Source organism: Aspergillus homomorphus (genome assembly GCF_003184865.1).
Source record: "Aspergillus homomorphus CBS 101889 unplaced genomic scaffold BO97scaffold_80, whole genome shotgun sequence".
Classification (NCBI taxonomy): domain Eukaryota; kingdom Fungi; phylum Ascomycota; class Eurotiomycetes; order Eurotiales; family Aspergillaceae; genus Aspergillus; species Aspergillus homomorphus.
The window spans coordinates 12,284-25,703 of record NW_020291966.1 but is presented as its reverse complement, the minus strand read 5'-3'; the positions used below and the strand labels follow the sequence as shown (position 1 = coordinate 25,703).

The window sequence follows — 13,420 nt, the reverse complement described above, 5'->3', positions numbered from 1 at the left end:
GCCTTTCCGAGAGATATTTGTCGAAGCATGATGAAGAAATTTAAAGGAAGGATTAAGGATTCATCGGCACCAAATAGCCGTCTGTCGCCTTCGGTCTACAATTTATATGGTCCCGGCTCTTTGACGACGAATTCGGCAATGTATAGGTGATCGTGGGTTTGTGCATCTCTTTCTAAGGCTTCACAGAACCACTGGAATTTGGTGACTCAATACCAAGTGACTTGCTGAAGGCGATAAAGACGTCTTAGGACGAGCAAAAATTAACAAAAACGAACATAATTGGAAGGACCACGCCAGGGAATGGTCCTACTTCTCTGCATTCAATTCCTAATTGCACCCTACCTAGGTGTGTTAAATCTGTCGTCGGTAAAACTCCCGTGCGCTTTGTGCGCTTCACAGCAAAAGGATCCCCAGCTTGGATGGAAGTCAGTCCAGGACCGAATTGCTCCACAGTGCCTGCGAACAAAATGCCTGGAAACCATGGATAGTTGAAGGTAATCTTTCCAGCCTATTCAGCAGCGCATGAATTTCCACCTTGTCGACTAGTATCTTGTAGGGGGCCTGGAAAGTTAGCTCTTAACCCGGCTTCCCCTGGCCCAACCCAGTGTTTGACGAACACCAGGTTGCGCGGAGCAGAATATGATTCAAACAACCATGCATTATCAATCTACTTGCAGCTAGCCGAAATGGAACAGCAATGTAACATTTACGAGCGCAAAAGAAAATAGTATCCACCTTGTCACATGTTGAGACTGAAACGTGCACACAGAGACCTCGAGAAACAGGGGAGGGTCATTTAAACCGTCGCCTCCGAAGCCTTCATCATTCCCTGCAGCATTTGCACATCCATCATATACATATCCGATCCATCATCCGCCAAAAACGCCGATGGTCCTCGGCTGACCATCAGCAGCTCGGTCTCGCAATGAAATGGCAGCGGGTCGTGGACCGCGCCTTTGCTCTCCGACACATAGTCTCCCGCCACGAAGGCGCCGGTTTGCGGGTGCGCGCCGCTGCCCTTCAGGACGTAGATCTCGGCACTCTCAACGTGGCGGTGACGCGGGAGCATACCTCCCGGGTCAGCGCGAACCATGACCGTGTACTCGCCAGTCTCGGGGACTAGCTTGACGACTTTAATCCAGACTTTGGGGGCAAGGGGGAGCCATTTCAGGTCCTCGACGTGGACAGTGTGACCGGCATCTTCATGGGAGTGCATTGTTTTGGCGTTTCAGGATGTTGGTCACGTTTTGTGGCTGTTGGTGGCAGTATCTTGACGTATGGGACTTGTGTGTGTCTTTCTGGTCTTTAGTTGGGGCTTCGTGAAATTGAGGCTGGGTGACGTCTCAACTTACTCGAAGCGACCTGAACAAGCTTAGATAAGCTGCTGCAAATGCTTTGTTGTATATTTGTTGTCGGGCTTACCGCAGCGCATTGAAATAGAGCGATTTTGACTCGGCGAATGAACAGCTGATCAAAGGATGCGGATGTCCGAGCCGCGGGTCATCCGGAAGTCCGGTCCGATTGGGTAATTCGATTCCGAGAAAGCTTCTGTGGTGGTAAGCGAGAGAAGAGCCGCAGCGGAAGACGTTGTGTAAGAGGTTGCTCATTCTCGGCCACAGGATTGCTCTACTATAACCTCCAACCATGAATAATTCATAAGGTGATATGAACTTTCCTATCCTATGTAGATTAAGTTTTACCCCAGATTCCATCATCCAGCGTCAGCGTCACACATCGAAAGGGTCAATTTCATGGTTCAGCCACCCGGCCGGAACCTGGCTATTGAACAGCTGCCACATGAGCCAGTCAGCAGACAAGTCAGCATTAGTGTCAGGTGCCACTTGGTTGCTGCCATTGTGATTCTCCAAAGGCCCTGAAGGAAAGGCCCCTGTCGAGACCGGATTATCGGCGAGATCACCCGGTGCCAGAAAAGTCCGCTGTGCGACGCTCCCCTCAGAAAAGCCCCCTCTTGATCCACCACCACCTTCGATTGGGCTGTGGAATAATGGCTTGCACAGATGCTCCAGCGACTGCAACAGGGTCAGAAGCTTGCCCAGGTGGCAATCTTCTTTGAATGGCACTAAGCCCTTGATGATCTGGCGCATGAGTTCGTAATCGTCATGATTCATGGTTCCAATAATGTTGCAGAAAACGACGAAGAATGCGCTGAGTGGGTAGAATAGTAGGGTCCTAAGGCGGGCCCATTGTAAGTTGACTCCGCCCATTATGCTTGGGGGAGGATAGAAAGAGAAGAGGGGCACACCATGTCAAGAACGATGGATATGGATCGTCGAATCCCGGTAGCTCAGCTGGATGTTGTTGAAGAAACAGAAAGGCTTGGAGTGATTTTCGAGCATAGACGAGGCATTCACGATGGACGGCGGGGCTGAATGCATTTTTCAAGCGCGTGCGGTGAATCTCCACGAAGATCGCGTAGAAGCAGAAGTCAACGCCAACCCAGTCATATTGAACCATCTTGGGATGACAATCACGGCTCTACAGGAGTAGTTATCTTAGAGCATGCAATTGTAGGGCAAGAAAGTGAAGACATACCGACTGTAGTCGTGGGAGAATGTCGTGCATTCTGGCGTTGAGGAGCTGGCAAGTTTCAAGCGCTCGGTCGCTGGGTCCGTTTCTGCCACCACAAGATATTTCTCGCAGATTCCCCTGGACCTGAGCGAGATCAAGTAGGACACGCAAAAGGCTGTCGTACGGAGACGAGGGCGCCAATACGATAAGATCGGTGGGGGAAATCTCCAGATACGGTAGCGAAGTAGGGCGACAGAGCAAAGAGCTCAACGTTGAATCAAGATAATAGCACCAGTATACAGCGCTGCAGATCTCATGTTCGAGATCCGAGGCAGCTGGTCGTCTGCAGATCTTATGATAATTGAGGGCTGTGATTTGTCGAGCAGCATACGAGACAAAAAGCCAACATTGGCAAGGTCTCCCCAAGTGCTGCATGAGCAATGCCTAAAGAAACAATACAGGTCAATGAGGATGTTTCACCCATATGGGAGAACAACTTACACTAGAGAGCAGAGATTGTATTGCTGATAAATCCGGTGGTTGTAGGATGTTGAACTGCCCTGTGCTGCGCATGGCTGCCGCTACATAAGTTACTTTGGACTTTGAAAGCTCACTTTTCAAAACAGGGTCATCTGTGGTTCGTGAAGTTTGATACAAACAAAAGATTGCTTTCACGTATATGCAAACGCAGTATTGATGGAATCGAGAGGCATTGAGTTCGGAAGGGGCTCGTAACAAGGTGGTAGCCATCGCCGCGTATGACTTATCGGATATGTGATCCGGCCACTGGATACGGAGAGACTCCGGAGGGCCTATCTTCCATTAGAAGTGAGATTAATGCTTGACGGGAAGTTAAAGGTTCTACCAGGCAGGAGCATGAAGAGTAATTCGCGCGGTGGTGTTTCTGGAATTGGGTAAGGAGGGTCGTGGGAACGAGGCTCTTCTTCCATGGCTGTCAGAGTCTGACTGTCGGCGATGCTACTGACCAATTCTAGGGCAGACTTCAATAAAGACTGTCTTTCACGACTGATGTGGAGGGAGTTTTGGAGGTCTATTTGAATAATGTCCTTTGCTTGCATCGCATGATAATTCGATCCATCATCGCTTGTTGTCGAGACAGCAGTTGGCGGGGGCCATTCTGTAGGATTCTGGCCATGTTGCCCAACCCCTCTTGGCCTCGATCCAGAATCTCCCAAAGGACCGTTTTCTCCTACCCTAGAATTAGGACTCGGAAGTCTCCTGGGCACAATTGATGTTAGAAAGATGATTATCATTCTTCTTCAAGCGGCCTTTGCACCCTACCTGCGAGTATCTGATGTATGTCTCTCGAGATCTATCATAGACTCCTGAGGAGTTATAAAGCTGCAGACTTATGTCAGGATCGATAAATTTGCTCCTGATTCATGTGACAGGTGGAAGCGACCGCAGACCTCAGAAGGTTTCTTTTTCTGGATGCTCGTCCACTGCGTGTGCGTCGGCACGCCGTCCCAGCATCCCTGCAGTTGGCGCATGGTGCTTGCCTACTACACTTCACCTAAATGAGGGGCAAAGGTCAGACCATCTCTAAATTATGGACGATAGGCACGTAGGAACCTTTCTGGCATGGCACAGGTCACACTGTTTGCGATTAGTTAGACTCCGACAACTGAACCAAAGGCGAATAATTGAGGTAAAAGCGGGACCCACAGCAGGGAGAATATCTGCAGGAGGGGGAATATCTGCAGTAGGTGCAAACTGGTTTGATATCATCGCATTCAATTGACCGTCTCTTTTGGAGGATGGGAAGCGTGAGTGATGTTGCAAATCCCACCGCCCGGCGGTTTTGCCAAGAGGCGGAGAAGGTGGAGCGGGCTGGAGAAACCAGCCATCCGATGCTTACGGTGGATATCCGATGCCTTAATGCCTCGGTGTCTAAATCTTGAATGCGTGAATGCCTCGGCGCATCACCTGACATCATCCTGGCCTACTAATGTCATGCAAATGAACAGACAGGTCTCTCAACTCTAGTGTTTTTGAGTCTGTCGATATATCTTATGAATGTCAATTGCTCTTTGGTCTATAATATAAATGTCGCTTTTTATCCTACCTCGAAAATCTTCGCAATGCAATTGACGGAAAAATATATCCCGAAAAATATCGTTTGGATGATATATCCGTGGAGAACCAGATGCCACGCTGCAACAATTTACCAGGGCACATCATGCCCATCATATTTATCCCATCCTGGCACATGGATATTCTTGAACCTACCATTGTCTCGGCGATCGGCCGAGAGGGCAAGCTTCAATACTGCCTCCGCACCTTCTGCGAGGGTGAGATCGGCATCTTGCCCACCCATATCACTCTTCAGCCACTAATTCCTATTCTTTAGTATGGAGGAAATCTCATTGCAAACATTTGAGGAGCGACTTACTCCAGGATTGACTGCAAGGAACACAAACCCCTCATATTCGTATGAGACAGCATATTGTACCGTCAATGCATTTAAGGCGGCTTTGCTAATCTTGTAGGCCGGGCAAGGAGCATGTGCGACTTCTTTAACTAGGGTCATAGATCCGTATACGCTTGAGCTGTGCGATTCGCTTGTTAGCGTTGGAACAATCAATAGACAGAAAGGAAGCCTGGAATGTAATCTCCCTCATGTACTTACATGTTAATCACCTTCTTCAAGTGGCTCGAATCCATAAGAGGGAGGTAATGGCGCAGAACATTGTGCGTGCCGCTCACATTGACCGAAAGCTGCCAGTTGAGGTCCGTCCTGATTTCGGATGGCTTCCGTTAGCCCGTGCTCGCTAAAATACCACCGACGGGGAGGAAAGCTAGGCGGGGTTGCTGTACATTCCAGTGACCTTACCCTGTGTCTCGCTATGGACGCCGGCACAGTTGATGATCATATCCAGGCTCCGCTCTCTCAATGCTGACTTGACTTCCTCTGCCGACTTTTTGACGGACTCCTCATCTGCCACGTCAAGCGCAACAAACGCTACGGACCCATCGCTCGCTGCAACGACTTTGTCCAATTGTGGGCTGCACTTACGGGCGGTTGCGATAACCAAGCCACCCTTGAAATTCTGGTGGGCAGCGACGTACTGAACTAACTCCAGGCCAAGGCCACGGGAGCTTCCTGTGATGAGGACGTTGTACATGGTAGGATCTGTGGTGGTGGGGGGTGAGATGGTGGACAGACGGATGCTCCAGAAACAGGTAAAGCGAATAGCTAGCTTTTATCAGCAGATCCTAAAATGGTAGAGAAAAACGATACTAATCTCTGGCCTGCCCTTCCCGAGAAAAGCCACCGGGTGTTCCAAAAACCGACGCCGTAAAAGATGAGTTGGGCTGGCTCGGGGTTTTCGGAAGGAGGTTCCGGAAATCCGACCCAAAAAGGCACTCTGATTGCCAATCAAGAATATCTTCACGGCAATCCAAACTCCGCAGTAGTTTTGTTAAGATTCTGCCCAGACTCACATTTCCCAGGTCGATATTAGTAAATGAGAGTAGTGGGGCAGAGTGACGAATTAATCTGGAAACCTGCATGCGGACTATCGCCGAGCAAGTGACCTACGCTAAAGACCGTCCTCAGTACCCTGCATGGCCTTGTAGAAGTCTATCAGACAAGGAATGCAGACCTTGTGCCTGACTCAAGAGACTTAGTTATGATAAAACTGAAGTCCCATCCTCTCCACTCTATAGCTAGACTGCTCATCATCAGCACTCTTTGCTTGACAGGAAACTCTCTGATCGGCCTCTCTCTCTCTGCCTCCCTTTTCATCGGGTCTAAGCCTTAGTATCGAACCAGAGACCGAGTCACCATGACGGAAGGTCACCTCGCTAAGTTGCGTTACCTCCTGCGGGCAGATGAGATCATCACTCCGGATTCTCCGGGTTATCAGGCAAGTAGCCAGACATGGGCGGCTCACAAGCACGCAAAGCCCAGCCTGGTGATTCGACCTACTTCGATCGAGGCACTAAGCAGGGCTCTTGCCTACCTGTACACCACAGACTTGGATTTTGCTATTTACGGCCAGGGTTTCGGTTCCGCCTCGGCCAAGGATGTGCTGGTGAACACCTCGGCGTTCAATAACTTTCACTTTGATGCGCAGGCGGAGGTGGTGACTGTTGGTGCCGGGCAGACCTGGTCAGACGTCTATCAGAAGCTGGCCGAGGCCGCTCCGGAGTATGGCGGTAAGCAAATCCTTCATATACCGGGATATCTAAGTCTACCTGAATCACACGGTTCGCTAACCAGTTACCTCAACAAACAGTCGTCGGAGCCCGCACGCCTTGTGTCGGAGTAGCGGGGACTATCGTCTGCGGAGGCTATTCGTGGGTGTCCAGTGAGCATGGCTGCATCTCTGATCCAAATAACATGCTGGACACCCAGGTCGTCAAGTATGATGGGTCCATAGTATGGGCATCCAAAGAGCCACAGTTGCTGTGGGCTCTCCGCGGTGGTGGCGGGGGCTTTGGTGGTGAGAAAAATCTTTGTGGCTTTCTGCTCTGCGAATTGCACTAATTTCGACCTTCCTCGATGCAGTGATTACCCAGGTCAAGCTCCGAGTGTTCCCCTATCCCCAAAAGATCTGGGCCGGTCCTATCCTAGTACCCCGCGAACGGCTGCAGGAAGTCGCAGAGGGGATTGAGAGTTTTCTCTCGAAGCCTGTCGACCCTAAGATTACCATGTTCCTGTACGTGGTGAAGGGGCGGCTCCTCGAGTCGATCGGAACTAACTCAAATATGCTGGTCATTCACGCATTCGACGCTAACGGAGAGGAGCATGGCCGGTCCTGCTTCAAGTGGGCATTGGAAATCCCAGGCGCAGTTGATCAATCCAAGATTACGACTCTCTCTGGCGTCGCCAATTTGCAGAGTAAGAAGCAAATTCCAACAATCTCCTTGCGGCAGCAGTGTCATTTTCTCGGAAAGCTACTAACGTAGGGTTCTCTTTACAGATAAGGCGGGTATGGTCAAGGGTAGCATGAAACAGTTCTGGCAGCCGTTGCTGCTCAAGAATATCACCAAAGAGCACGTCATCAATGCTGTTCAATGGTTTGAAGGAATACGGGAGATTGACGCCGCACTTGGCGACTGCACCTATCTTATCTTCGAACTTCTCAGCTCGGTAAGCCCCACAGCTGCCAGAAGCCAACTTTCCGAAACCCCTGGCCAACAAATGCTCTGACCGCCGTAAAATATAGTGCGATCCTGTGGGAGGAATTTCGAGTTGTGCCTGGCCACGAGCCCCTGAGATGAAGCACATCTTACTTCTTGGAACCGGATGCCCTGCAGGGGCCGATGCCAGCAAAGAGCATCTGGCTCGGGTTCTTGCCATCAAGGCACCTGCTCAAGTATTGGGGACTGATGCAGATCTCAACGTTCTGCCGAATGGACTCGAAAACTACCATGATGTGACCAAGGTATGTGCACTAGCAGATCCTTTTACCCCCGTTCGGCTGCTGACAAAACAATCTCTTAGATCTGGGGGGCCCATGTCACCAAATTGCAGGACTTGCGTAAGCGATACGATCCGCGCCGCAGATTCAAGGGAGCGCTCAATGCGCCCGCTCATTCGATGTAGGAGGTACTCTACAGTGTGCAAATGAGCCTGATTCATGAGAGTTTTACTGCTCATGCCGGCGGCATTATGTACTTGGCCTGATGACAAAATCACATTCGGGGAGAGAGAAGAGCGTCGTTCTTTCATCCAGCCCTTTTTTAAGGATGGGTTTTGCAAAAAGGCTGGTCAAGCAAACTCGATCGTGAAACGAGTGGTTGAAATGCCAGTAGGGCATTACTTCGAACTTCTTGCGCTTATTCGACTACCTTCCCTGGCCAGTTAGATGGAAAAAATGACCAAAATTACCTAAAAATATTTGTAGACTTTACCGTAACAGTATATCATTGTATTATTAATTGGTGTTTGTCTAAGTTTGAATTTATCTAAAAGAGGTGTATTTGACATTGATGGATTATTGTTAATATTTGAGGATGTGGACTTTTTGGGAGGATCAGACATAGAAACAGCATTCTAACAGTAGGTTGTACAAATTGCACCCTAACATGCCAGATCGATCAACTGCTTCAAACCCGATCATGAAGACAAACAAGTATGATTGGGCAGGGCAATTCACTTCGGTAGTTCTTGTTACAAATTTGGACGGTTGAGGAATTTAGCAATCGTTAATTCTGTCATTACACAGTGACAGATAACTCCAGCAGTGGGAAGATATGCACACATCCCATTATGCTCCGTGATCCGATGCAAAACGGGGCATGGTGTGATTAAGATGGATTGTTTGTTTCGTTTCACTCCTCCACAGCACTAACAAGACCACAACTAAGAAGAATCGGAGTTATGCATGCACGAGTATTAACTCCGTCGGAGGAGCGAAATCCACCTTCCCCTTGGATTCGGCATTGCAGGGAATTCCGAAGCTGGGAGATCCCGGAAGCCGAGAGTGCCCGCCCTGCCGAATAATGTAAGTTTAGACCACTGCCGGACGTTGATTGCACTCTCAGGTCAACCCTATTTCCTCCAGAAGAATAAAATCAGACGGAAACTTTTATGCAGTGCATAATCCCTACGGCTTTTGTAGTATCTATACATGGATTCAAGTATCAGAAGCCTTATAAGATAAGCGGGTCCTGGTATACAATTAATCTTCGTTACACCATGCTGAGGCAGGCCTCTGTGTCTTTACTTCGATCTCATACCCTAACCAGGCTAAATATTTTTTCCTGTCTCTCACGTGTCTCTAACAGTACTTCCGAAAATCTAAGCTCTTGTCCATCGTCTGGCATCCCAAACTTCACCAAGTAGAGCAGTGGCCTCTCCCTCGAGGGTTCAAAGGATGTCTACAGGCTGCCCCATAAAGCATGATCCTAAGCATGAAGATGCTGGAACATTGTGTCCCGACATCGCCGACTGGGACGGGCCGGACGACTCGGCAAATCCTATGAACTGGAGTGCGGCGAAGAAGATCATGGCCGTTGGCACCGTATCGGTCTTCAACTTTCTGACGTATGTCTCCAGAACCCATGTCGTCTTGAGAAAGATGAGGCTTGCGCGCTGATATCAAGTTCCAGTCCCCTGGGGTCTGCCATGTTCGCCCCGGGTGTTTCACAAGTGATGAATGACTTCCACTCGACCAGCAAGCCCATCTCAACCTTCGTGGTCTCAATCTATCTGCTCGGGTTCGCATGTGGACCCCTGTTAGTCGCGCCCCTCTCCGAGCTCTATGGCCGTCTGCCGCTCTACCACGCCTGTAACATGCTCTTCACCGCGTTCAATATCGCCTGCGCGGTGGCGCCCGGCATGTCCTCCTTGATCGGGTTCCGCTTTCTGGCCGGATCGTTTGGAAGTGCACCGTTAGCCCTAGGAGCTGGAACCCTAGCGGACTGCATTGCGCCGGATCGTCGCGGTCTGGCAATTGCGGTCTGGGCTGTTGGACCCGTAATTGGCCCAGTGGTTGGCCCGTATGTTGTTCCCATCAAATGCTGATCTGCTGCGACAAAACCTTGAGGACACAAGCTGATCTTATGCCGGCGTCTTGCTATTCAGTGTTTGCGGTGGATTCTTAACCCAAAATGCGTCGTGGCGCTGGGTCTTCTGGGTAATTGCAATTGCGGTAGATATTCCCTTCCTATTCCATTTAACGATGGACAGAGTTAGCTGATATGGAAGCCAAATCACAGGCAGGCGTCGTCACCGCGGCCTCCTTCATAATCCTCCGCGAAACCTACGCCCCAATCCTTCTGGAGCGCAAGGCCAAGCGGCTCAGACGCGAAGCGGGCAATTACCAATTACGGTCGGCACTCCACCGGGACCTGACCCCGCGGGCTCTGTTCACGAAATCCATCGTTCTCCCCCTTCAGCTGTTGGTCCTCTCTCCGATAGTCTCCCTGCTATCTATATATGTGGCCGTAGTGTACGGCTTCATGTATCTCCTCTTCACCACCATGTCGCAGGTTTACCACGATCAGTACAATTTTTCCACCAGTATCATCGGCCTCACCTACATTGGGCTGGGACTGGGCTCGATATTAGGGCTGATAGCCATGGGCCGCTTATCGGACCCCATCACCCGCCATCTCGCTGCTCAGAGCAAAGAGGGAGTCAAGAAACCCGAGTTTCGTCTGGCGTTGATGATCCCTATGAGTCTCTGCCTTCCCATTGGGCTGGTCTGGTATGGCTGGTCCGCCGACAAGCAGGTGCATTGGATCATGCCCATAATTGGGACCGGGTGGGTTGGAGTCGGTGTAGTGGCTGTGTTTGTGAGTGCTCTGTTTTTCCCTATACTATCGCTTTTTCAAGAAATTGTAGGCAATGGCTAATCACCGTCGACTAATGGGATCCAGACTGCGATTCAAACGTATCTTGTCGAAGCCTTCACGGCGCAGGCTGCGTCGGCGGCAGCAGCCAATACTGTCTTGCGATCCCTAATTGGAGCGGTGTTGCCCTTGGCTGGACCCTCAATGTATGATGCGCTGGGCTTGGGGTGGGGTAACTCATTGCTCGCCTTGATTGCCTTGATAATGGTTCCACTGCCGCTGGCATTCTTCAAGTTTGGCGAAAGACTTCGGACAAAGTTCCCAATTGCACCTTGACTGAGTGCACCCATTACTGTACATCGAGCGGACGTTATGGCCCCGCTATTATCTGCTATACCAGAACCGTTTGATTAGAGTCCAGCGGTCATTAGCTCATCTTGCCACCGTATACTCTCTTTGTCTCGTCTTCAGTCACTTGGTAGCTTGCTTAGAATAAACAATTTGGCCAAAAATGATGGAACTACATACCCTCAGTATAATAGCTGCACTGGTGCAAGCACATGCTGAGTTTTCTTGACAGAAGTCAGGTGTGCATCAAACAAGTAAGGTTTTCCCAGAGCCCTGATATTACCGGCACCCCCGAGGCTCATCGACCGACAATGGAGAGTTTAGTGCTTGTTATAACGGGGTAAGTCATACCACCAATTCATGGGAAGCACTGCACGGGCAAAGCTAATGGTCTGCAGTCACAACGTCGCAAAAATAAAATTTATAGATCAATACTGTTTCGCCAACAGGGGTACCAACAAGGCTCTCTTTTGTATCCTCCTTACAGAATGTATGAACATATCTTTTAAGCCCCCTAAGTCGAATTCAAACAAACAAAAAGGTCTAGAGCTTATGACCTCAATTATTGTTCCCCGACACTTGAACTTCCCGGATCCCTCCAGCGAAAAGCAAATTAGACGGCACAGCGTTCTTATCACGCATCTTGGCAGCCGTCTCGGCACCCGCAGCGGGTACTCGGACTTCGAATATCCTCCCTGCAGCCGGCTCTCTCCCATCAGGAAGGGCGTAGGGATAGGGCATGTACTCGGGCAGTAAGCCCAATTGCCGCAACACGGTGGCCTGATCCCAGGTAATATGTTCGTGGTAGAGTCGGTCTCCCCGGATATTGACGACCGCCATGAAGGGGATCTCTAATTCACAGCCGGTCGGAGGAATTCCTGGGATTCTTTTCATGGTTCAGCCGGGGTTTCAAGTAGACTTATTTCCCAGAGGATAGGAGACGTCAAACTTACAACCAATCGATCTCGCAATCATGCGTTAGTGTCATGATGAACTCATCCACAACGCGGTCAATTCCGATCGTGCGACTGACCAACTGATTTGTCGTGTTTGCCGAGTTCTTGAAGATGAAGTGGTCGCGGTAGAAGTGAGTCAAAAGCTCGCGACCAATTCCCCCTGTTAACTGGAATGATGAATTCAATAATGGGTTCAATGATACCGGAGCTTCCGGTAAGGGACTAAGGGAAGAGGTAGCACTTACGGTGGGGATGTGATTCACATAGGGCTCTTGGACCATGGTGTTCATAGTATGCTCTACCGATCGGTTTTCAAACTCAAAGTAGGTATGCTCTTCCCAGATGGCCTCAAGGTCAAAGTAGGGGCCGTTTAAGTGCTTCTTCAGGAAGATGAGGTTGCGTGTGTGCGTTATACCTTCAACCGCGTAATCGAAATCTGCGGAAAAGGGGAGGGCAAAGGCGTCACTGCGGGTGAGCGAGTACACATACTGCATGAGATTTTCCGTTCTTAGCAGCGGGACGCACGCTTTCCCTGCCAGATGCTGCACGATGGGAATTTTGTTTAGTCTCAGTTGAGTGGCTTCAGATGCGGCCCCATAGACAACCGCCGCGGTGATTTTTTCCAGCTCGGGCTCTATTTGGGCCATCTCCCAGAGACGAGTGCCGTATACTATAGGTTATGTGAGACACATTGAAATTACTGTATTCATCCTGAAGGTTTCGAAAAGGAACCTAGACTAACCTATAAGACCAATGACGCCCTTCGGAGTGCACTGGTCGTGCTGGGCTAGGGCTTCAATTGCTCGGCTTAATGAATAACCGCGCTCCAGAGCTGACCCCCGGATCTCGACCACAGTATAGCCTTCCTCGGCCCATTTCATGGATGGGCTTAAAACTCCATTAACCAGGATGTGGCCGTGGCTGTTGGAAGGCCCGTCAGGAAGGATGGTGATCATGCCAGGACCTTTCGCCCGGCGGCTGAGTGGCGGGAGTACGCATACTCCTGACTCTAACTCATCAACACGCGGAACAGGCAATGTGGACAAAGGGACATCGATGCAAGTCATAGTGAGTTGATAGAGGACCTGAGCTTATGGGGTTGCAAAAGGGAGTATTTGTATACAAGCTTACGAATTCTACTCCGGACCGGCGGCTTTCTAGTACCTTTAAATACACTTCCGCTCCCCTGTTCTCCTCATTCTCATCCGTGAAACCTATCACCTTCGGTCCTTCTATTGGTTGCCCAGGTGCGGGGTACAGCGGACGATTGCCGCCATCGGGCAAATGAGTTTCTGGTTGGTGTTCTGCCGGCAGAATCA

The 13,420-nt window shown here is 50.1% G+C and overlaps 5 protein-coding genes across 5 annotated transcripts; 2 read left to right on the top strand and 3 right to left on the bottom strand.

The window, feature by feature from the left end:
* Positions 1-656: 656 nt before the first annotated feature.
* On the bottom strand, positions 657-1,392 carry BO97DRAFT_447218 (uncharacterized protein). The gene is made up of 2 exons (XM_025698748.1): positions 1,353-1,392; positions 657-1,294 (listed from the first exon to the last, which is right to left on the bottom strand). Exon 2 carries the CDS (start codon positions 1,214-1,216, stop codon positions 797-799), a length of 420 nt encoding a protein of 139 aa, XP_025546079.1. The 5' UTR covers positions 1,217-1,294; positions 1,353-1,392; the 3' UTR covers positions 657-796.
* Positions 1,393-1,477: 85 nt separating this feature from the next.
* BO97DRAFT_473980 (fungal specific transcription factor domain-containing protein) lies at positions 1,478-5,675 on the bottom strand (the record flags this gene model as incomplete). Its single annotated transcript, XM_025700285.1, has 7 exons — positions 1,478-2,190; positions 2,264-2,496; positions 2,554-2,973; positions 3,031-3,341; positions 3,395-3,744; positions 4,719-4,882; positions 5,379-5,675. 7 exons carry the CDS (start codon positions 5,673-5,675, stop codon positions 1,728-1,730), a joined length of 2,238 nt encoding a protein of 745 aa, XP_025546078.1. The 3' UTR covers positions 1,478-1,727.
* A 663-nt stretch (positions 5,676-6,338) lies between these two features.
* Positions 6,339-8,104, top strand: BO97DRAFT_465391 (FAD-binding oxidoreductase; the record flags this gene model as incomplete). Its single annotated transcript, XM_025699547.1, has 6 exons — positions 6,339-6,711; positions 6,792-6,998; positions 7,064-7,396; positions 7,479-7,648; positions 7,725-7,943; positions 8,003-8,104. The coding sequence occupies 6 exons, from the start codon at positions 6,339-6,341 to the stop codon at positions 8,102-8,104; spliced, it is 1,404 nt and encodes a 467-aa protein (XP_025546077.1).
* A 1,103-nt stretch (positions 8,105-9,207) lies between these two features.
* On the top strand, positions 9,208-11,133 carry BO97DRAFT_401047 (MFS transporter; the record flags this gene model as incomplete). The annotated part of the gene is made up of 5 exons (XM_025694323.1): positions 9,208-9,547; positions 9,613-10,002; positions 10,088-10,154; positions 10,222-10,800; positions 10,885-11,133. Exons 1-5 carry the CDS (start codon positions 9,378-9,380, stop codon positions 11,131-11,133), a joined length of 1,455 nt encoding a protein of 484 aa, XP_025546076.1. The 5' UTR covers positions 9,208-9,377.
* Positions 11,134-11,549: 416 nt separating this feature from the next.
* BO97DRAFT_401044 (uncharacterized protein) lies at positions 11,550-13,221 on the bottom strand. The gene is made up of 4 exons (XM_025694322.1): positions 12,844-13,221; positions 12,347-12,771; positions 12,099-12,268; positions 11,550-12,031 (listed from the first exon to the last, which is right to left on the bottom strand). Exons 1-4 carry the CDS (start codon positions 13,166-13,168, stop codon positions 11,704-11,706), a joined length of 1,248 nt encoding a protein of 415 aa, XP_025546075.1. The 5' UTR covers positions 13,169-13,221; the 3' UTR covers positions 11,550-11,703.
* Positions 13,222-13,420: the final 199 nt, after the last annotated feature.